The 24,889-nt window shown below is 38.6% G+C and overlaps 1 protein-coding gene across 1 annotated transcript in view; it reads right to left on the reverse strand.

Annotated features, from left to right (window-relative positions):
* The window catches only part of LOC126973321 (UDP-glucose 6-dehydrogenase), a 32,744-nt gene extending 15,542 nt beyond the window's left edge, over positions 1–17,202 (reverse strand). The window contains exon 1 of the mRNA XM_050820537.1: positions 15,470–17,202. Coding sequence (XP_050676494.1) covers positions 15,481–16,920 — 1,440 coding nt within the window. The 5' untranslated portion in view covers positions 16,921–17,202 and the 3' untranslated portion in view covers positions 15,470–15,480. The remainder of the gene's footprint in view (positions 1–15,469) is intronic.
* Positions 17,203–24,889: the final 7,687 nt, after the last annotated feature.

Consider the following 24,889-nt stretch of genomic DNA (forward strand, 5'->3'; position numbering starts at 1 on the left):
CTTTCATAAGAGGATACAATAAATTGTACTAAGTTAGTACTATTGATTATCTTGACAATGTTATGTAGGTACACATGCACATTTCTAGAAACTGTGATATATACATATAAATAAAATTGGAGCGTCTGTTTGTAATATCTAAATAACCGTTTTTTACAACATGTATATGAATATATACGGTATATACGGTACATACACCAAAATAACATTTTTTTTTATACAATTTTTGTCTGTCTGTTTGTTCCGGCTAATCTTTGAAATGGCTGGACCGATTTTGACGGGACTTTTATTGGCAGGTAGCTGATCTAATAAGGAGTAACTTAGGCTAACGTTTGTTTTAGAAAAAATCTTTTATTTAAGAAAAACAATATTGTTGCAATGTCCAAGAAACGGTCTAACTCTTAAAATAATTTATATGGCAAAACAACGTTTGCCGGGTCAGCTAGTAATGAATAATGTTGACACCAGGAATAAACTCCAGGAATGGAGCGACCACCCTCAGGCTCTTTTATTATACATTTTATTGTATTATAGCTGTCCCAGCAAATGTTGCATGGCCGATATTAAAATCGCGATACAAAAGTAATTGTTGGTCGTAGATGGGTGAAAATTTTAAGTTGTATGTATTTTTTAATGCTGACTCATAATCAATCAAATTTAAAAAAAATGGCGTGGACCACCCTAAACATTTAGGGGGATGAAAAATAGATGTTGTCCGATTCTCAGACCTACCCAATATGCACTCAAAATTTCATGAGAATCGGTCAAGCCGTTTCGAAGGAGTTTAACTACAAACACCGCGACATGAGAATTTTATATATTAGATTATTATTAAATTACACTGTAATCCATATTTTTATAAAAAAAAATAGCGGGTTGCACTCCGGGAGTGCCGGCAGAAGTGAAAACTTGAACATTGACGTTGTGCATTTTTGAATATTTTGGAATGGTTAGGAAACAACATAAAAAAAGTACTAACATTTTTGTGGTAACATACAATTAATTCATTTATTGCGCCAACGTACACAAAAATGACATTGATGCGACATCAGACATGACACACTTCAGAACTATTACAATTATTTTACATTAAAAAGTTTATCTCTAAGAAAAATCAACTTTCATCCAGAGTTTCAGTGACTGTCTTACGAATTTTCGATCAGGCCACGAGTCCAGGAGGGCTATTACCAAAATCGAAATCCGAAGTTTCGGTCCGAAACGAAAGAACGACGAACTTCGAATTAAATCCTATTACCAAATTACTTCCATTTCGTATCGGAACCATAGATATAACCATAAAAAGTTAAGTTGTAGTTACGATCATAATAATGTCAAACAACGAAAAAGTAAATGTCAAGTGAATTTTGTGTGAAGTGGAATAATTAATACGACAGACAATATGTCTAATCGCGAAATTCGTGTCGATCTTCGGATCCGAAACACTTTCGTAATAGGAAAATGTACGATCCGTCAACCGAAACTTCGTATTTCGATTTTCGTAATAGGGCTCCTGACTCGAGTTTAACATTTCATACACATCCCAAGAACACTAAACTCACACGCCGCTAAAGAAGTTTTCACTCAAAGCCCGCTGAGATTCTTGCGCCCGTTCTTCTCGACTAATCTGAATGGATGGTAGTTTTTGACGGAAATAAGTGATTTTAAATCCTATTTTGAATGAAAATATTTGAATTTGAAACGGAAACATGTTATGCCTACTACTCGGTCGAGTTAGTAAGTCTTATGTTAGTGCTAGGGGGATGAATAATATATGCTCTTACATGATTCTAGAAAATGTACAAAACAAATGTGTTACAAAGTTCAAAAGTTAAAAACCTTTAAAATTTTTGTTGATTTGTCCATTTGTCGGCATAATAGGCATTTATTTTCTCAAAACTGATTCCTTTAGAATTCTTTTTGATGTCATTTCTAATTACTACTAGATACTACTACCGCTTCGGAAACAAATGGCGCGAAGAAGCGGCGCAAGAAACTCTCCCAGCATTCTTTTTTTGCGCTCTTTTCAATAAAAATATACAATATTGTACAGTCATTTCTATCGCTATAAAATAATCACAATCTAGTCCCATGCTGTCCGATCATTTATATATTCAGCAGTGGAGTAATAGGATTTACGACAGAGCCATTTTTTATAAAACATTTAAATTTATATATAGATAATGCCTGAACAGTGGCTGGGACTTTATTATAGAAGTGTATACATTTACCCTTAAAGCTATTATGTATCTTATGAAGCCTACTAGAATAAGTTACAAGCAATCCGTTATTTCTAGTGTTATAATAATAGTAATATGTATGTATGTCCGGACAAAACGCAAAAACTACTGAATAGATTTTATTCTTATTAATTGTATTGTGTCGATTGATATATGTAATGCTCTTGTACATTTACTTATTAATTTACATTCACTTTTTTTGACTTACTCGTGTAAGGCATTGAGAATATTTTGACGTTTTGAGTATTTTTTGTTACATCACTTTATATATTATGTATATTGTAATTGAAATGATTTGTAATACGATAGCTGTAAATCTAATGCATAAAATTCTCGTGTCATGGTGTTAAACATTGAACTCCTCCGAAACGGCTTAACCGATTCTCATGAAATTTTGAGGGCAATATGCACTCTCTCTCTCTCTCAGACCTACCCAATAGGGTAGGTCTGAGAATCGGACAACATCTATTTTTCATCCCCCTAAATGTTTTGGGTGGTCCACACGAAATTATATTTTAAATACATACAACTTCAACCATCTACGATCAACAGTTACATTTGTATCGCGATTAATATCGGCAATACAACGTTTGCTGGGTCAGCTAGCGTAGATATAAAAGAGTGGCAATGAGTTTCTTGCCACTTCATCTCATTAAAGATCAGCTTTTCCAGAGTGGTGGCAAATGTAAAAAGAAAAGAAAACTATATAGTTAATGTTATTTCCTTGACCTACATGAACAAAATTTGATGAAAATGATTTAATTTACCTGTACAGATACAAAATATTTCACCACAAGCGCGTCATGTCATCGAACGCTTATCGCAACAATTATGTAAATGATAAATTCCGACAACATACAACACAGTTTCACAATTACAGATAAAAATCGATCGGATTGTAGAAACATTAACTCCATTCGTATGTTTCTTTATATTTATTGCAAAATCATTGCTCATCTGTGACTCAATAGATTCGCAGAATGATTGATGCGTATTTGAACATGTTCAAATCCGGTCACGAGCGATTATGACTCGTACACCAAGGGTTCCGTACCATCGTAGAGACCATTCACATTATTTCATAAAAAAAAACCGAAAAGTATCAAATAACTAAAAATTTCATCTAATACACCTTTACATTTAATATCTGTTAATAAAATGCTATTATTTATATGTGCTACCTATAGATAGGTTTTAAGTCGGTGCCAAGCCCTAAACAAAATAAAACTTAATATTATAAGCGGCTTACTTACTGTAATTGTTACGGTTGTCTGGCCACGCGTGTCTGTCCGCTTGGGTTGTTTTGTTCCAGACGAAGCTATCACACTCAAAGTCACGCGTGGCGAGTGTAGGTACTCACTTTTCACATTAGGCTTGGCACCGACCTCAAAGAAGTCGGTTTTTTTAAACGATTTTTTTTATTTTTTACTTTTTAGTGTGAGTTAATAATTATAATATAATTATATTATCAACCTGAATGCAAACTCCTAAAAAAACCGTACACAAAAAACAATTATATCATCGAGGTAAACAAGATTTTCATAAAAAATGCTCATAAAATGAAAACTACTCGACCAAACTCTGTAAAAATTTTATGGGACTAAATGGCATCTATTCTGCATCGAACAATTGCGTAAATCAGATCATAAATCTCAGAGTAATCGGTGTACACACATAAAAAAATACCGATCTAATTGATAACCTCCTCCTTTTTGAAGTCGGTTAAAAATCGTTGACGTTAAGGGCAAATGAAATGTAATAGTACAAGTACAGAAGTCTCACTCGACAAAATCAATTAAAGAAATAGGGGCTCTTGCGGCCATACAATAAGGTCTAATTCAGATCGCACAGCGCTACTAATCTACATTTTGCCTCTCTGTCTATTGCGCGACTATTACCTCTTCTGACGACATTAGGGTTGTCTTCTTTATCTAAAACTGTACCTACCTAGTATAAGATTTTTTCTATGATATAAATAGGCATGTAATCCTAATTTAAAAACTATATTCTTTCGTTGTCAAACCTACATAGGTTTATTTAACTTATTTTAGTTGCAGATAGTAATGTATACGTTGGAAGACCACGACATAGTCAAACCTACTTAGTATAGGAAAGAAACATGTAGCAATCATAAAGTAATTTATTATAATAATACACACACACTCACGCCTTCTTCCCGTCGGGGTAGGCAGAGACAATAGAATGGAATTTGCTTCTATCCTTACAAACCTCACGCGCTTCCTCTACATTCATTACTCTTTTCATACATGCTCGCCGGGTGCGGGTGCTTTGGACCTCTCCTGTTCTCAAAACTTCCCCAATTTGGTCGACGAATGTTCTACGAGGTCTCCCGCGACCGACTTGCCCACACACACTTGCCTTATATATTTGATGCGTCATTCTTTCTTCACTCATTCGCTCCAAATTTATTATAATAATAATCACTTCTTTTTTTATGGAATAGGAGGACAAACGAGCGTACGGATCACCTGGTGTTAAGTGATCACCGCCGCCCACACTCTCTTGCAACACCAGAGGAATCACAGGAGCGTTGCCGGCCTTTAAGGAAGGTGTACGCGCTTTTCTTGAAGGTACCCATGTCGTATCGTCCCGGAAACACCGCACAAGGAAGCTCATTCCACAGCTTCGTAGTGCGAGGAAGAAAGCTCCTTGAAAACCGCACTGTGGAGGACCGCCACACATCCAGATGGTGGGGATGATATCGTAACTTGTGGCGTGTCGTGCGAAGGTGAAATTCGGCGGCAGGAATCAGGTTGAACAGCTCTTCGGAACACTCCCCGTGATAAATGCGGTAGAAGACACACAATGAAGCGACGTCTCTACGCAACGCCAAGTGATCCAGCCGTTAACAGAGCGCTAGGTCCCCGACAATTCGAGCTGCTCTGCGTTGCACGCGGTCAAATGGAACGAGCTGATACCGGGGTGCGCCAGACCAGAGATGACAGCAATACTCCATGTGAGGCCTGACCTGCGCTTTGTAGAGCGCTAGAATGTGGGCCGGCTTGAAGTATTGCCGTGCTCTATTTATGACGCCCAGTTTCTTCGAAGCCAATTTGGCTTTGCCCTCCAGATGGCCACGGAATTGGCAATCGCTCGAGATTTCGAGACCCAGTATTCCGATACTAGGCGAGGCTTTAAGGGAAGTGTTCTAGAAGAGCGGTGATACGGCAAATGGGGTTTTTTAGTGGTAAACGCGCAAACTTGAGTCTTCTGGGGGTTAAATTGGACAAGGTTCAACTTACCCTATTCCGCGACCTTCTCGAGAGAGGACTCGATAGAAGACACAAGTTTCTCCCGGCACTGCTCGACGTTTTCCCGAGAGAGACCTGCATGGCCCGTGTATACGGCATCACCAGTGCTGTCGTCTGCATAGCAATGCATGTTGGCGGTGTCCAACATATCATTGATATGCAGAAGAAACAGCGTGGGATATAGCACACAGCCTTGGGGCACTCCAGCGTTCACGGGCTTGGGATTCGAGCAATAACCGTCGACAACGACCTGTATGCTGCGCCCAGTGAGGAAGCTGGAGGTCCACTTGCATAAGCTCTCGGGAAGCCCAAATGATGGAAGTTTTGCGAGGAGCGCCTTGTGCCATACACGATCAAAGGCCTTCGCTATATCCAGACCAACTGCCAGGCTTTCCCCCTTGCTTTTAATAGCCGCCGCCCATCTATGTGTTAGGTATACCAGAAGATCGCCAAACGACCGACTATGGCGAAAGCCGTACTGCCGGTCGTTGATCAACTGGTGACCCTCAAGGTATACCAAGAGCTGGCGGTTAATTATGCTCTCCATGATTTTGGAGAGAAGGAAGGTAATAGGAATAGGCCTGTAGTTTGCCGGATCCGAACTGTCTCCTTTTTTTGGGATCGGATGGACAAGGGCTTCCATGAATCAGGGACTACGCCTTTTGAATAAGAGTGCCGGAATAAACGCGTTAGCAACGGCGTCAACTCAGGCGCACACGTTCTAAGCACGATTGGAGAAATGCCATCCGGCCCGCTCGACTTCCTGACGTCCAACGAAAACAGAGCTCGCCTAACAGTCTTTTGTCGGAACTGTACTTCAGGCATGGAGCTCTAACACCGCGGGATGGTCGGCGTTGTTTTTCCGTTGTCGTCAAGAGTCAAGTAAGAGTCAAGGAGGCAAAAAGAGTGCACAGGAGATCGGCTTTCTCTTTCTCTCTCGCGGCATGGACCGCTGGTCGAAGTTACCAAGAGCAGCTTTCGACAACGACCAGAACTTGCGTGTTCCGGTCGGGTAGGTGGAAAGCTGTTCGCCAATTTTGACAACGTGCTTCGATTTCGCACGGGCGATTTGCCGCTTTAAAAATCTGGAGGCACGGTTATATTTCCTCTTCAGAACTTTGCAGTTCGGATCCTTTGAGCCCAGCGCCGCAACCCAAGTTCGATACGCCTGTTTTTTACAGTCAGATGCTGCTTTAACTGACGCATCGAACCAGGGCTGTGATCTGCCACCGATCGGTACTACAGAGCTTGGTATAAAAATATACATGCCCTGCAGTATCACATCGGCTACTGCAACGGCGCAGGCACTAGGATCATCCGAAGGGAAACAAACGCTGCCCCAAGGGTAGGATGCAAAAATGGAACGCATCCTATCCCAATCTGCTGACTTGTAGTGCCAAACGCGGCGGGTCGCTGGTGGCCTGCGACGTTGGCGTCGGATAGGCACTACACTCCTGACCAGGCAATGGTCGGACGTTCCGAGAGGGGCGTCGACAGAGACCTGGTAACCATCTGGATGTGTGATAAGCAGAAGATCTAATAAGGACGGCATGTTGCTATCCACATCCGGGAGCCGCGTTGGCGACTCAACGAATTGGGACAGACCATACGCCAATGCAAAATTATGCACAGATCGCCCTGCGTAGTCTGTAGTACGTGATCCAAGCCATTCGGCATTGTGCCCGTTGAAATCACCCAAGACTACGATTTCAGCGGAGGGGATCTGAGCAAGCACGTCATCAAATGCCGCTTGAACGCAGCCCATGAGGTGATCCGTTTCTGCGTTACCACTATGGGACCACTTTAAATTAGATTGTTTCAGCATCTTTAGAAAGCTTAAACAAATAATTCTGGATCGCAAAGTCTTTTAGTATACTTCTGTTATTCTATGTTTCTCCATTTTTAAATGATCGGTCAGACCGGTGAAGTAGGCGACGAACAAAACTCGCGCGTGCGTAACTGCTCACTCGTAAGTCCTTACTGGATAGCCTCTTTGTAGAGGCCGCCGCGCGAACAGTGCTCCCAAATTAATAATGCGCATACAGATCTGCGCCACTTTTCGGCAAAGGTCGTATTTCCCGACCGTCGGGAGACGATATCTATATAGAGTGGTAAAATGCATTACTTTTGCATAATTTAGTAGAAATTACAATAATAATAACAAGAGGGGTGTGTAATAGGAGCTCTATATAATTCTACATAGACTGAACACGTGCAGTCGGCACCAATACTTAAAGACGACTGACTGACCGGCTACCACAGCCGAACGCCCGATTTGTTTTCGTATTGTGAACACATGATTTGACTCCTATATCTTTCGCACAAAGTGCAAAATGCGAGTGCACTGTTTAGGGCTCTTACGATTGAATTATTCGGGTGTTTCCGGGAATACGACCATTAGCGAAGATCTGTATGCGCATTATTAATTTGGGAGCACTGTACTTACGATTTCGATACCTACACGGGGAGCGAGACAGGTCTGTTAAGGGCTATATTAAATAGGGACACCACGGTGGCGCAACCACTCCCGCAAACGTGGTGTCCGTAAGCTACCAAACTAGAAACCATACAGACACCAGTCATGACGCGTTCGAGCTGATCGCGGTCGTAATTACAATTTCAAACTTCTGTCAAATCAATGCACGTTTCATACTAAACTTAATTTCAATTTTTACTTAGGCAATCCCGACACATGTAACGTAGTATAAATTACATCGTATTTGGGTTGCATCGCTTATCATGAAAACATTTGATAAACGATGTCCCACATTAGACATGGAGCGATCGCTTTGTATTGCCTAGAGGCGGCACTCGGTTGAATGCTGAAGGCGCTCTGTAAGAGCTCCTCTGTCCCGCGCAGAACCCGCGGCCAGTAGAAAAAGCAGAAGTATATTTGATTAAAAATTTATTTTATTTGATTGTTAACGTTATCTTTTTTATTTTATCAATAAATAATTGGTACAAAAAGTTTCTTTCATTTACAAAAAACAATGTACCTATAACATTCGGAATAAACCACACATATTTTTGGTAATTAGTTAACCTTTACTGTTTAATAAAATGTTACTTTTTTTTAAATATTAATAATAATTTAAATATGCGGTAATTATTCGGCAAATCAACCGAATATTCAACCAAAAATGTTCGTACATGAAACAATATGCCGAATGTACCGATTACGAATATTCGGCCGAACATTCGGCGCATCTCCAGTCGTATGTCGCGTAGCAACAGTTCGTTCGACAAGTGAACGCAAATAAAGACTCGTTCCTTTAATTGGAAATATTATTCCAATCCCCGATCGTGTCGTGTCACTATATTAAATACAACCAATGAAAAAGTATGATACAAACGCTCTAGTTGACCAACTAACGTCATGTTGTCAATGTGCGCGCGCATCATATAAATTCACTCTGTTATATTACTATAAAAAAAATATGAAATATAACTCCAAAAATCCTAGAGAGTTGTGTTTAGTACAGGCTATTGGTCAAAGGTTAGATAATTCGTACGTCTCGATAGATCCTCTTACCACACAATACAGTAATAGAACAGAACTTTACCGTCATACTAGAGCACCCGAAACGACGCACGCACACATTCACACGATTGACACTACCGCTAAGAAATCTTGACAAAACTATTGAATGACACGCCGTACGCCGCTGTCCGCGACGTCAATCTTCTTGTATGTACCAACCCAACCGCTCCGCCCAGACGTAGGTATAAATTTCAAGGAGATCGCTGAGTTACGCTACTGTTCTATTAAATATAAATAAAACACACCATACTTTTAACAAGTATGGTGTGTTTTATTGTTTAATTTTAATTTAATTTAAGTTTTGAGAAAGAAGAAGAATTGTTTTATTTTTTGTGTTTTTTTAACTGCAAATAAAATATTTTATGATTATTATTTTTTCAGCCTTTCCCTGGTTTGCCTTCATTTACGGGTCGAAACCAAGTAAATTCAGCGTGTGGTGTGTTAAATTTATGTGTCGGGTGGAATGTCTTTTTCGTCAATTTGTAAGAACTTTCTAACGATTTGGAATGTATTTAAGAATAAGAGAAAAGAGTATCCTTTGATTCTAGTAGTTTGAGACTATGTAACAGATGGTTTGGGATAGCACCTGTGGTAGAAAGGACTATTGGAATTACGTATACTTTATTTTGGTTCCAGATTCTAGCCACTTCATCCTTCACTTGTTGTCATATTTGTTAGTTTTTTCAGAAATTGTTTTATTATTATTATTATTATTACTTGTATTTTGATGCCAGTCACTTTGTGTTAGAGTGCGTGTGTTGCTGAAAATCGAGGCTAACAGTTCGCCGCTATTTTCGATGCTTTCACACCTTTTGAGTGTATCTAGACGTATAAATTACCTTAGGGTCAGTTTGTACAGTTCCCCAACGCTTCTTTCATAGTCTTCAATGTAAACGCAGCCTTAGCTACAGTTCATCCGTTATATTTAGCCACAACAGGTTTTTGTTTGAACTGTTTATTTTGCCGACCAAGTTCTCGGAAGGGCATTTGTTGCGCACATGTTTATAGAGGAAACAGAGAATGCTACTTTAAAATTTACACTCATTTGGATGTTGACTTCTTATAGCCCAAACACATGGTCGGATTTGGTACGGCCGCACCATCTATCGATTTGGGTTAAATTTTGCATTTTGACATTAAGGCGAAGAGTAAGCAGAAAACACGCAAACATGGTGTTTTTAGACAAGTTTTGTGGTGAAAGTATAGCATTTCGAGCTATGAACACTACTTAATCCTGTTACACATATCCTTAAGTATTATTGGATTTAGTTAACACTGCCGAACCTTTTTGAACTGCAACTTTTCTTTGAAGTTAAACAAGTTTTTTGGCATGGCGTGACGCATTTTTTTGGTACTTCTCTCAGAAAAGTTATTCTTATAGCTTGTACTTTTTTGTGTAGGTTCATTTATTCAGATTAGTAGTGAATAACGAGGATTGTATGCATATAAACTGTTTTCCACCCAAGAATTTTGAAAATATTGGCTTTGTTACATAGATGGCGGGCCGGCAGCCGTGAACTCATATCGCTCAAGGTCGCTGGCATTTAGTGTCGCCTTAAGTCTGGTGTTGGAATTTAAACTTAACAACTCTCAACACTCCCCGTGAGACATGAATAGAAATGCAAGATCAAATATCAAATTCAAATATTTTTAATCAAAATAGGTTTTTCATTTATTGAAAGTCAAAACTACGACACATTCCAAAAAGTATGCCTCAGACCTGAGAAGAATGTGCGCAAGAAACTCAGAGGGCATCTTTTTTATCATAACTATATAGTATCAATGTAATATCGTACAATAAAACTAAATATTTAATAGCCGTAGGCGGTCGCTCCTGTCATCTGTGGTATCATTAAGAAAGTCATTTATGTTATAGTAACCTTTACCACACAAACGTTTTTTAACAATTCTTTTGAATTTCGCAATACATCTACGCAAAACCAAGGAATCAAGTAAATTGGAGATGACTTCATTATGGATAATTCGAGTCGCGTTGTATACCACACAAAAGCGAGAAACCACCATACTGTGAAATTATTAAGATTAGAACAAAGCCTTAAAAATGAGGCCGAAATGTGCAATCCGCACTTCAACCCTCTTCTTGTAAATGATGTATCACTCACTGCCCCATTAGGAAGTTATTACATTACAGTAAAAGCTCTTTCATTCAGGGGGTATATGTTCCGAATATATACAGAAACCGTGATTAAGGAATGGTAATTTATATGGGTTTATAGGGGGGTACGTTCCTAGCTGATAAAATAAAGAACAAAAAAAAAGAAAAAAATTAATTTAATTGAAGTTTTTGACCATATTGATCAATAATTATTATCGTCGGTCTAAGGTTATGGTTTCAATAATTTTGTATTTTTTTCTCGTTTGGCCGTTTTTAAAAAGTCATCCAATTAGTTGTTATAAGGACTATTTTACTGTTTTATTAGTCCATTTGACGGCGCATTTATAAAGGTTGTTTGTTGGATATCTATTGGAATCTTTTTTTTTTAATATGTATGATCCTGTTGCCGGAGACTCGGGTTCAGATTCTTCAAAGTTATTGTGTGTATATATATGTATGGATATATACATATTTATTTATTTATAATCGCTTATAAAATGCTCACAGAATACCTTTATTTATTTATGGTGTATGTGGATGATGCAGCTATTGTACTCAATAACTTTTGTATTAATTTACATTTACTTTTTTGACTTACTCGTGAAAGACATTGTTTATTTGACGTTTGAGTGTGTCTGTTGCATCATTTTACATATCATATTGTAAATTGAAATGATTTGTAAATCGATGTACTTAAATGTAAATCTTTATATAAAAGAGTGGCAAAGAGTTTCTTGCTACTTCTTCTCATTAGCTCAACCCTTTACGAAGTAGCGGTAGATTCAATTAGAAAAAAAAAATTTTTTTGACATTCATAAGTGTCATTTCCGTGACCTACGTGAATAAACTGATTTTGATGTGATTTGATATACCGATGTACCGGTTGGATCCGCGAATAAAGAAACCTTTATCCGCGAATATAGGAATTCGCTCATCTATCGCACGTCGCATTACAATAAGCCGCGGAGTACTGTAGTATTATTAGTAGGGGTGAAGTTGTATCATTAATTTCAATTGCTTTCAAGTTAGTTTGGCCGCGCGGTCTAATTCGCCATATTAAAGTTCTGGTTCCCGAGAGAGAGAAAGTAGGGTTCGAAAACCACGACTGAATACATTTTTTCTTGCTGATATTGTCATTTTAACAATACTTAATCCGTGAATATGAACTTTTTACTACATAGTATGCTTTGGCTTTTTTTTATGGAATAGGAGGACAAACGAGCGTACGGGTCGCCTGTTGTTAAGTGATCATCGCCGCCTACAATCTCTTGCAACACCAGAGGAATCACAGGAGCGTTGTCGGCCTTTAAGGAAGGTGTACGCGCTTTTTTTGAAGGTACCCATGTCGTATCGTCCCGGAAACACCGCACAAGGAAGCTCATTCCACAGCTTTGTAGTACGACGAAGAAAGCTCCTTGTAAACCGCACTGTGGAGGACCGCCACACATCCAGATGGTGGGGATGATATCCTAACTTGTGGCGTGTCGTGCGAAGGTGGAATTCGGCGGCAGGAATCAGGTTAAACAGCTCTTCGGAACACTCCCCGTGATAAATTCGGTATGATAAATGCTCTATAGCAATAATAATGTGAAACAAATCAATTTAAGAACAAAAAGAAAAACAAATTGCAAAGGAGATTGTTACATTGGCGTTACAAATTAAGAGACTACATTTGAAAATAATATTGTTTATTTTTGAACTGAAAACTTCTTTAGCCGCATTGGGCACTTTTGTAGGCGAAAATCTTATGGGTTCGCGTCACCGACATGCTCATGACTGGCGTACGCGAAAAGTAAATAATTAAAAAAATATATGAATATATAATATATAGTTAGACACTTTTTGGATGGGTGAAATTTCGTGAGTTCGCGTCACCGAAATGCTTATAGCAGTATATCTGTTGCTATACAGCTGACGTATTGTGCAACATTAGTGCTGTGTATATCTTATAAGTAAAATTGGATGGATTTTGTAACAATTTCAATTGTATGCATTGTTGACATTGTGTTTTTGTATGATAAATATACTTATTATTGAAAATAAGTTTAAAAATTAAATTATTTAGTTCAATTTCAATTGTATTTGAAATTTCAAGTTGTGTCTTCTATCGGCAGTGTCTGTCACACAACTGCCAATTTCTTTTTACTATTTCTCATTATATGTATTCTGCATTCTCCTTATAGACAAAATTCGTAAGAGAGAATAAAATGTTTAACGGAGATATAGCAAAATAGAAATAGTAACCGAAATTGATTAATATGTAGTAAACATTCCAAACGTGGCTTACGTTTGGAATTAGCCCCTAACGGCCTTACAAATAAACCTGGTATAAAGTTATATCTGAGTATAAACCAAGAATGTGCAAAATGTTGAACTCTATCGCCGACAAAAATTCGGCCTCACATGGAGTACTGTTCTCATCTCTATGCGGCTCCTCCCCAGTACCAGCCTCTTCCATTTGACCGTATACAACGAAGAGCGGCTCGAATCATCGACGATCCAGTCACCTCAGATCAGCTTGATTATTTGGCATTGCGTAGTGAATGTGGGTTCTCTCTGCATCTTCTACCGCATTTATCACGGGGAGTGCTCAGAGGAGCTGTTCGGGTTGATTCCAGCGGCCGAATTCCACCACCGGACATTACGTGCCATTAAATACCACCCGCATCACGTTGACGTCTGGCATTCCACAACCGCGCGTTTTGCTTGATATTTCTTGCCTCGCACAGCCACTTTGTGGAATCAATCACCGTCTGCGGTTTTCCCGAACAGATACGACTAAACCATACGACAAAAACTGCATGTTTTTAGTTTTTCTAGAGCTATATCGGAATGATGCGAGCAGACTATTTGATGATTTTAACGATTTTAGAAAGTTTAAGTCTAGATTTAGTGCAATACAGACTAAAAATATAATTCCTAATGACAGTTTTTTTTTAAACAGAAGGCAATCAATTCTTAGCGTTACACAAAAATAGACGACAGAGTTAGCTTTTAGGGTGAATTCACTCATTGTAATGTGCTATTTTATTTTATTTAATACATTTGTCCAGGGGAACAATTAGTCTCAAAATGCACTGTAACGAAAATATGACTTTTAGGTTTATTTATAAACAGCAATATTAAATAATACAAAATCGATTCAACTTAATACTTTTTTTACTAGTATGTTAATAGAAACCTAACTAATATATTCATTTTATGTAAATTGTACATGTATTGCTAAATATACAGTTCTTTTTCAGTCAATTTTATGAATCTATTTATTTTACACAATTATTTTAAAAACATTATAGAACCTCGCGCGCCGTTTTGCCAGGACGCAAAATAGAATAAGCTCTCTTAGGCCCGGTATCCACCAAAGTGGAGAGGAGATGTATTTTGATAACCAATCAGATTTCGTTATTTACACATCTCTTCTCCGCTCTGGTGGAAACGGGCCTTGAGCCTGTTAACCACAAGCTAACACACACTTAGACAAGTTAGAATTCGTTACGCAATTATCTAGCTGTCAGGTGGTCTATAAGTTCAATGCTGGTATGTTCTAACGGCCATTTTCAATAACCTAACTATCCTTAGTTTAACTTAGACAAATCTACTACTACATTCCAATAACCTATCGACATAAAGCATTGGACTATAATTATATTGGACAAAACTATGGATAGATAAGATCTTGTTATTAAACAGTGACTACAGGTATGTTATTGAAAACGGCCATAAGTCTAGTATAAACAACAATATACAAATGATTTAAGTCTTCTTTAGTGTTAATTCCGCCAATATTTGTTTTTAAAACAATTCGCACATGTTTTGCCTCTACACGAGGCATCCTCAGGACGTGTTGTCTCGCCAAAATCTGACACAATACTCTTAACAAATATTGGCGGAATTAACACTAAAGAAGACTTAAATCATTTGTATAATTATGGATTTCTGCAAAGTAACGCCTAATTCGATAAATTTTCTTAAACAACAATAGTTAGACAGCTGATACTTTACAGTCAAACACAGTTCCTATAGTTACCCAGTTGGGTATGGTCCTGCAAAAATGTCTATATGCTGGTATATTCTAAGTCTTGTATAAACTACCCACAATAGTTAGACAGCCGATACTTTACAGTCAAACACAGTTAAAATTAGTTACTCATTGGGTATGGTCCTGCAAAAATGTCTATATGATGGTATATTCCAAGTAATGTATGAACTGCAATAGGTAGACAGCTGGTACTTTACAGTCAAACACAGTTCCTATTAGTTTAGAAGAAAAAGAAAAATTTAGAAGAAAAGAAAAAATACTTACATATATGAATTTTATGGTTGTGTCTGACTTCCCTGGGCTCTGATACTGCTAGCTCTTGATAATCTCTTCCCAATGGTCTGCACATGAAATCCAATGCTCAGCAACATATTATGGTCAAGAATTTTCCTTCCATCAAATAGGTATGCCGGTTTCATCATAACATGGTATATCTTTCTGTAATCAAGCTCTTTAAATTCATCCCACTCTGTGCAAAGAACAATAGCATGGGCTCCAGATACAGCAGAATAAGCCGAGTTATGAATGTGTATATTTTTCTTCACCAATTCTGGCTCATTGGTAATCTGGGGATGCATAAGTTCATAATAAATCTGATCAACTTCAACCTTTGGGTCGTATATGTGTAACTTCGCACCTTCGTCTAACAATGTTTTACAAACGTAAATTGCTGGAGATTCTCGGGTATCCCCTGTGTTTTTCTTAAAAGAGAAACCTAATATGGCTATATTTTTGTCCGAAACAGTGTTAAATAATGACTCAATCACCTTTCTAGTGAATCTTGTTTTCTGATAATCATTTAAGTTTACCACTTGCTGCCAATAAGCTGCTACTTCCGGAAGGTTCAGACACTCACTTAGATATATTAAGTTAAGAATATCTTTTTGAAAACAACTGCCTCCAAAACCAATGGAGGCTTCTAGGAATTTAGGGCCTATACGTGAGTCTCTGCCTACAGCTCTGGCTACTTCAGAGACATCTGCACCGGTGGCCTCACACACTGCTGATAAAGAGTTAATACTGGATATTCTTTGAGCTAGAAATGCATTAGCAGCCAACTTGGAGAGCTCGGAGCTCCAAGTATTAGTTGTTAAGATGTTTTTAGCTGGTATCCAGTGTTCATAAACCCAGCACAGCTCTTGAATAGCCTTCTGACCTTCAGGAGTATCTTCCCCGCCTATCAATACTCTCTCTGCCTCAACAAGATCAACAATTGCTGTTCCCTCAGCTAAAAACTCAGGGTTAGAGAGTATTTGATACTCAACACCAGGTTTCGTGTTTGCCCTCAGTATTTTCATTATTATCTCCGCAGCCTTAACAGGCACAGTACTCTTTTCAACTACAATTTTATTACTGGTGGCCAAGTCTGCAATCATTCTTGCAGCACCTTCAATGTACTTAAGATCGGCTGCACGGCCTTTTCCATTGCCTATAGTCTTAGTTGGCGTATTTACTGAAATAAAAATTAAATCAGCTTCTTGAATACTTCTAGCTATATCTGTAGAAAAAAATAGATTTCTTCCTCGACATTGTCTCACAACGTCATCTAGGCCTGGCTCATAAATTGGCAATTTCTCAGAATTCCACTGGTTTATCCGTTCGATGCTTTTGTCACACACAGTAACTTTTATGTTAGGGCATTTGAGAGCTATAACACTGCATGTAGGACCCCCTACATATCCAGCACCCAAGCAGCAAATTTTCTCAATAACCATTTTAAACGTATGCACTCACGAATACTTAAAATATGTATAATAAAAGGTATATAAATTGTTCATTAAAACTTAACGTACTGTTAAATTTGATCGATAGCTCGCGGCTATTAACGGCAACCGACTGCTATGTGTTCATTTTAAATCATTATTTAAATGTGGTGCTTTATGCTATAACTGATGAGTGATGGGATTCCACATTCAACACTGATAGCGGATAGCCCCCACTCCAAACAGAAATAAACCGCTAAGTTCAACCCACTCTGCCCCACTCGCAGCTGAAGCTGAACAAATTTTGTGATTAGTACAATGTCAATGACATTTTGACATGACTAAACTCCTAGTTCGATACCATAGATATTTTTTTTTTTTGGTTCTGTTCGTCCATCTCGACAGGCAGATACCATAGATAATATAAAATAAACAAAAATCGAAATCATACATCTTGTCCATACTATGTCATTTCAGGTAGTATTCAATATATTTTATCTGGTCGGGTGGCTAATGCGCCACAAAACGCGTGAGTTGATGGCCAGTCTTATGCTGCCGCGCGTTACCGACGCCAAGTCAACGGGCTCGGGTTACACAATAAAATTTATTGCTTTTGAAGTGTTTCGGCTTGTTTATATAAACGCACGTCAATGCTTTTATTATTAAACAAGCTAGTGCTTTGTTAGATTACATAAACAATAGATACTGGGTAATTTAAACAAATTTCGGTTAAAGTAGGGCTGTCATGCATTTTTTGTGATTTTTTTAGATTTACCTACAGATTACATTTCGATTATTACTTGAATGTAGTAATTTTTTATAACTAAAACATACTTCAAAGTTACTAATTAGTCATAAAATAGTTACTAAAACATCATAGATAATACAAAAAAGAATTTTTAAATCGACTGCTACAGATAATTTTTACGGATGACCGCATTTTGACGGCTTGTCGTATTTTACACAGATAATAATAATAGATCGATAAAAGTTTTAAAATTAAATATTCTTACTTTAATAGTCTGTTAAATTACATTTCTTATGGTATATCGTGTAGCTTGTCTTACTCTGTGTATATTTAATCGATAAGCGACGCCTCGTTGGCACTCAACGGTAGTTTTGATAGCAGACGTCAGACGTCTGATTGGCACCTCGGGAGCTCAAGAAAGTTAGCCCCCCAGATTTTTAATTTTTTTTTATTACATCGTTAGTTCGCCATTTGTTCTTGATTGTTCTCTATAAACATTTGTTTGTTCTCGTTTTTTTTTTTTAATTTGCAATTCATTTAAATTGGTTAGGTTAGGTTATGTTAGAACAGTTAAAACAACGCACGAGCCGAGCGTAGCGTGCCGCGGAAGCGGCCGGCGAGTGCCAGAACCAAATAGTAGGCGTTTCCCCCTATTTTTAATTAATTGTTTTTAAATAAACAACAAAGAACAAACAATTATTTATAGCGAATAATTAATAACAAACTACGAACTAACGATATGCGATATTGAAAATTCAAAAATAGAAAAATTTTTTTTTTGGGGGGCTAAATTGGATGAGCCCACCTCGGGGGTTATAAAAGGAAATGTAGAAAAGTCTGGTTCAAAAAACAGTAGGTTAGGTAGGTTGTTTGCGTATTGTTGATTGTTCGATTGGTGTTGTTATTTTTATTGTTTGTTGTTGTTGATTGTTGTCGGTTGATTCTGACTCACCGTTTATAGTCGTGTTCTTAACTTCCTAGTCTATTTATGTGCTCTCTACTACTAAACAAAACTGCTACTGCTACTACTAAACTGCTACTAAACAAAACTGATATTAGCTAAATAGATTATCAATAAAAACAAAAAAAATCTTATAGCATTCTTTATATGTAAAGAGTGCTATAAGATTTACGGGTAGTCTCTGACTTTTGTTGTATCATTAATTATCTTGGGGGCCGCCACATACGTTAGAAACCTGCCTGTCTGCGACTACTCTCACTTCACGGAGTAACCGGATCCCATCAGCGGGATCCTCCGGTGAAATGTGGTTTGGGGGGAAGTTGCGAGAGGCGTGAAACAGTGTCGGTGAGATTTCCCCAGCTTCATGTTGCACGCATAACTTGCCAACATGGAGCACGAATTCAAAGGTCCATCTGAGGGCAAAACAACAACACCCGCCACCCGCGCTCCGCAAGCGCCCAGCGCCGCGACTGCGACCGCGTTCCACGCGCCCATTGATGCCACGCCATATATCCACGTACCGTGCGCGATCGTAAGGAGCCGCGCTTCATCCAAGACGCGAGCCGAGCGATCTCGCTCGAAATCATACTCGCGACCGAAAACGCCGGTCGCTGCACATGCCACTACAACCACTGAAGTTGGCTTGCCCTCGGTCGACAACAGTCCAGCCACCTGCGAGCGCCCAGAGGAGGAGTCCCCGCATACATCAGCGCACAACAGTATGGTGTTATTAGCTTCCCTACTCACCTCTGGAAATCTGACGACCTCTGTACGAATACCTAAAGCTGTCTGGGCCTGTACTCGAGTTCTTCGAATACCAGCAGATTATTGCCCAACCGCTGACCATTCAGGAATGCACGAAAATACTCCATTTGCAAGGCCCAAGTATGCCTATTGCGCCTGAGCCCGCGACCAGAGCGTCACGCCGGCCACGCCCCTCACCGAGCCCGGAGGTAGTAGAATCGAGTAAGAGGCATTGTGTAATACCTCCTCCGATTGCGCTTCTATCCGAGAGCCAGCAGGGGTACGCCGCAACACCAAGGGCACAGAGAGACCCCCGCACATTCCGCAGCCAACGTAGCATTGACGTAGAAGCTACGGCTACGCTTGCGCCTGCTGTCCCGGTGACAAACGCTACCGTCGTCACCACACCGCCGGCGTCTTCAAGTGTGGTGAGCCTTTAGCAACCGTCGACAGCCGGGTCAACAGATACCACCACATTGACCACCGCCGCGTCATCCAGAAAAGCGCCTCAGCCGGCAAAAAAATTCCCGCCACTCATTTGTGAGACCCTCCCAAACTGGGTGCACCACTTCCGTGCACTCAAAGAAAAGTTGGCTAGGGCTCCTAACGCCCGCCCCTTTGGGGAAGGGTACAGATTCACCCCGGCAGATGAAAATGAACACAGAACCATCCAGAGATACCTAAGCGAACTGGAGAAAAGTAATAGGATCTCTTGGTTCAGCTATTCGCTGCCGGCGGAGAAAATCGCGACGTTCGCAATACGAGAGCTACGTGCGACAACTGAGCCCAATGAAATTTAAGAGGAGTTACGCGGGCTCGGCTTTGAGCCAGAATATGTGAGGAAGATACGGACACCGGACCTGAGCTGAGGGAACAGGCGCTCCCTCAGCTCCAAAAAGATGACCACAAAGGGGGGCATCCGCTACCCCAACAAATATACCATAAATTAAAGAAGACGACCGCAGAGAGCAACGACTCCCACCCCAATGACCCGCCCATTTCAACGGGCGGCGAGTGATCCCTGCTGCAGGGGACGAAAATTCCCCATTCCCCCACCGCGCCCATGTGGGCGCGGCGAGAGAAGACCACGACGTAGAAAAGTCTTTGTCATGAGGCTAAACCGATTGGCACGTACGTGCAATGGCATACAGTACTTTTTCAACGAACATAAACTAATAAAAAATATAATTAATTAGGTGCGAATTAAAGTTATAGATGGTGCGCGAATATGAAATTAAAGGCTTTTAACTTGCATAAAACGATGATTTTTTTTCATAATCATACTATATATTTTTATAACCAATGCCGTGAAACTATTAAAAAGTTTTTAGTACGGTTGATTCGTTTGGAAAAGATCGATTAGAACGAAATGGATGTAAAAAAGGATTTTAATAACAGCCAACCTCATTGCTATCTACAAAGGATTAGTTTCGACAAATGCCTAATAAACACATATATTTATATAAGTGTATTAACTATGTCTGCTACTAATGAGCTCACACATGAAATTACGTTACGGTACGCATTGAGCGCTTGACCACCGGCTAAGACTAGACTGAACAAAAATTCTTCCTATTGTGGCTTCTGTGTAAGACATACCACAGATTTGTCAATATCACGTTAAAGTAGACTACCAAGCTATGAGTATGTAATAGGTGTCTTCAAGTTTAACGGTTTACGGTAATGATCGGTGTTAAGATTATATAAAGTTTTATTTTTATCTTATAATATCTGAAACAAATAATATACATGCTATTACACTATAAAGGACATACACAGATAGAATTACTTAAATTATTAATTAATATAAGTACTTGATGATATTTACAACTTACTCTTATTTATTTTAATATATTTACACAAAATATTTACAAAAGGAGTGTAAACTAGGGAGAGGAGACATTTAATGGAGGTTGGACTTCAGCGGGTATATAATTGTACAGAGAAGATTGCATTAAGGCACAACTGAAGAACAAATGATCCATGTTTCCCTCATCAAAGCCACAATCACATAGGGAATGATCTTGTAGCTGTACCTATAGCCAATAATATCAATTAATACAAATGTCTAATATCTAACTTGTAAAGTAGCATTATAGATCGTAGAAATAGTAATCGTGCATAATAACTGTAATAAGCGTATGCCGAAAGATTCTGACAAGAACATTTTATTTTATATAACGTAATATTAGCTCTGATAAGAACTTTTTATTTTATATAATGTAATATTAGCTCTGATAAGAACCATTTCATAATGTTGTACATCAACTCATAGAATCATACAGATCACCAGTAGTCATCTCAGTGAAGTTTCAAGCATCGTACTTTCTCTCGACGATCGCAGATATACTCACGTGGTCAGTCATATGCTCCGCGTTATACAACCGCACAGCAAGGCCGAGCGGACTCGACTGACTAGTGAAGCGTCGGGGGGTCGATCGCTATCCACGCAATTTTAATCAATGAGCAATAGCGTAGGTGCGGAATGCTCATTGACATCGTATGATCGAGCTTCGACGCGAGTTTACACAAACTGCGATAGCATTAGTTTTAGAGCGACATAAAACATATAATATTATTCGCAAATCTTATTGAATGAAACGTTTTACTATTGGTTAAACTGTAAGCTTTAGTATTGGTTTGTATTTTCTGAACTTGTAAATATTTTTTTAAGTAACGATTGTAATTGGGTAACTAGTTTTAAGGATTTTGTATATATATCATGTAACTTTTTAATAAATCATATATCTTCCACATATTCCGCACAGTCAAGCAGTTGTTTTATTTAATCGCCAAACGCTCACACTCTAAAATCTCTTATTCTAAGTTTAGCTAGAAAAACTGGAGTGCAGGCGTGGTTTAAACGTAAGCGGCATATAGTCGAGATTATTGTTTTACTATGTATCCTACATTTTGAGAACCAAGGCTTTTGAGGAATTTCTGGTTGGAGTTCTCCATAAAATTTTCCTTTTGCAGTTTAAGAAACTTGCCAAATGTTTGACCAACTCTCATACATCTTGGGTTTCAGAGTAGAGCACAAGTCATGAGTGAATATTTCAGAATACTGAAAGGAACCTGAATGAGCAGTTGATCTAGCACAGGCATCTGCATTTTCATTACCAGAGATGCCCATGTGACCTGGAATCCAAGTTAAAACTATGTTAATTTTGAGTTCATAGCACTCTTTCAAAGTTTCTCTTATTTTGAGAATAATGGGAAACTGACTTTTGGACTTAAACAGATTTTTAGAGTCTGAAAGGATAATAGAATTGTTCATGTTGTGAGACTAGCACTAGAATTAGAATAGCTTCGAGTATGGCGATTGATTCCCCTGTAAACACAGAAGTGGTAGGTGGGCAGCTATAACTCAGTATAATTCTTGTTGAGGGAATCCATACTGCAGCACCAACCGGACTCATGTCTGTTTTTGAAGCATTCATGTAGATTTTATACCAATGTCGAAAATCTGAGTCCATTATACGAGAAAAAGTTTTATTTGCTTCTATAGAAAACTTATCAATAATAAGTCTAAAATTACTGTGGGTTGGAAAGTAAGAGCATTGAAAGGTATTGAAAATAAAGGCAATAGAATATTGAAAGAGAGGGTTAGAGAGCTGAGAAAATAAAAGGTAACTATTTATAACACAAGGTCTTTTGTCTTCAGGTACAATATTATCATCATTGTATAAAGCTAACTGTTCTAATTTTTGGAGTAAGGGATGAGCTCAGCAGCCAGCTAGTTTAAAGAAAAATTTATTGGCAAGGAATTGTCTACGTAGTGGGAAGGGAAGATCCACACAATCTACTTGCATTGTATTAATAGGACTGGATTTCATAGCTCCCAATACTATGCGTAAACATTTAGCCTGAATTCTGTCGAATTTATTCAGACCTGCTTTGTTTCCGGGGATAAAAAAATTGTGCCATAATCTAAATGTGTGCAAATTATGGTATTGTATAATAGTTTTTGAGTTAAGGGGGAGCTCCCCACCAGACACCAGACAATACCTGATAATTTGTGACCTAACCAAATACCTAGAAACTTAACATTATGAACAACTGGTAGTTCAACATTATAGATTTTAATTTTAATAGGAGGAAGAATTCTTTTATTTGTGAATAAAACTACTTTGCTTTTAGATGTTGATAGAGATAGTCCATGCTGCATTAAATATTCAGCAAGATTAGATGAATCTTGTATAGACTTGACAGAAGAATACAGGACAATGTCATCTGCATATTGCAATATCTGACAGAAAGGTGTTACGGTACTATTGAGGTTGTGGGTATACAGATTATATAGAAGGGGACTAAGGACTGAGCCTTGAGGTATACCTTTCCAAACTGACTTAGGAGGGAGGTAAGAGCATTGACCTTTAATAGTGATGGTTCTCTCCATTAACATGTTACATATGAAACGATCTAACATCACGGGGATACTCAGCTGGTTGAGTTTACTCCTGAGTAGAGGAAGTGAAACGTATCAATGCAGATATAACTATCATATGCCGATTCTATGTCAAGGAAAACTCCCACAAGATGTTTTTTTCTGAGGAGTGCTATTCTAATGTCAGTTGTAAGGATACCTAGGCTATCTAGGGAACTCTTGCCCTTTCTGAGACCATACTGGGAGTTGGAAAGGAGATTATTGTTTTCAACAAACCACTCAAGTCTGTGTTTAATCATGATTTCAGAAACTTTTGCAAGAGCAGAAGAGAGGGCAATTGGCCTATAGCTGGTGGCTTCAGATGGATTCTGACCTGGTGTAAGTAATGGAATGATTACCTGTTTTTTCCAAGGTGGAGGGATGGAGCCAAAATCAAAAAGGTTATTGATTAGGCCAAGATAATATTCCTTGGATGAAGTTGATGAATTTTTAATGAAAGAATAGGGAATTCCATCTGCCCCAGGGGCAGAGTCAACTAGGCCATCCAGAGCAAGAAGAAGTTCAGAGAATGAGAAGGGAGACTCTAAACTGTGAGTTGAGGCAAGAGGGATGGGGGGGGGGGGGTGGAAAATAGTCGATTTTGGACTGAAGGGGGGGACATCCTATCTGAAAAGGAATCAAGCCATACAGAAGAATCTTCATTCAAATAATACATTTGATCACAAAATGAGCCTCCAAATTTTTTAATTTGTTTCCAGACATTTGGGGATGGAGTGCTAGGTTTTAAATTCTGGCAAAAATTTATCCAACCTTCTTTTTTCTAAATAAATGGGCAGCCTTGGCCGCCACTTTTTTAGCATTAAAGTCTCCCATTATAATAATAGGAGGGGGAATAGAAGATAACAAAAGGAGAATATCTGCAATCATAGTTGACTGGAGATGAGGCACATATATTGAGACCAAGGAGATGTTCATTACCTTTGCTGCAACAATATTTATACCAGGATCGGGATTAGGAACGATGAATTATGAATGAAGATTAGGAAGAATGATAATCATAGAACGTCATTGGATAAAACACTCCCTGTGAAACCTTACTGTTACTATGAATTTTTTTGTCTTAATATCACGAAAGCATTTT

The sequence above is a fragment of the Leptidea sinapis genome, chromosome 29 (genome assembly GCF_905404315.1).
Source record: "Leptidea sinapis chromosome 29, ilLepSina1.1, whole genome shotgun sequence".
Classification (NCBI taxonomy): domain Eukaryota; kingdom Metazoa; phylum Arthropoda; class Insecta; order Lepidoptera; family Pieridae; genus Leptidea; species Leptidea sinapis.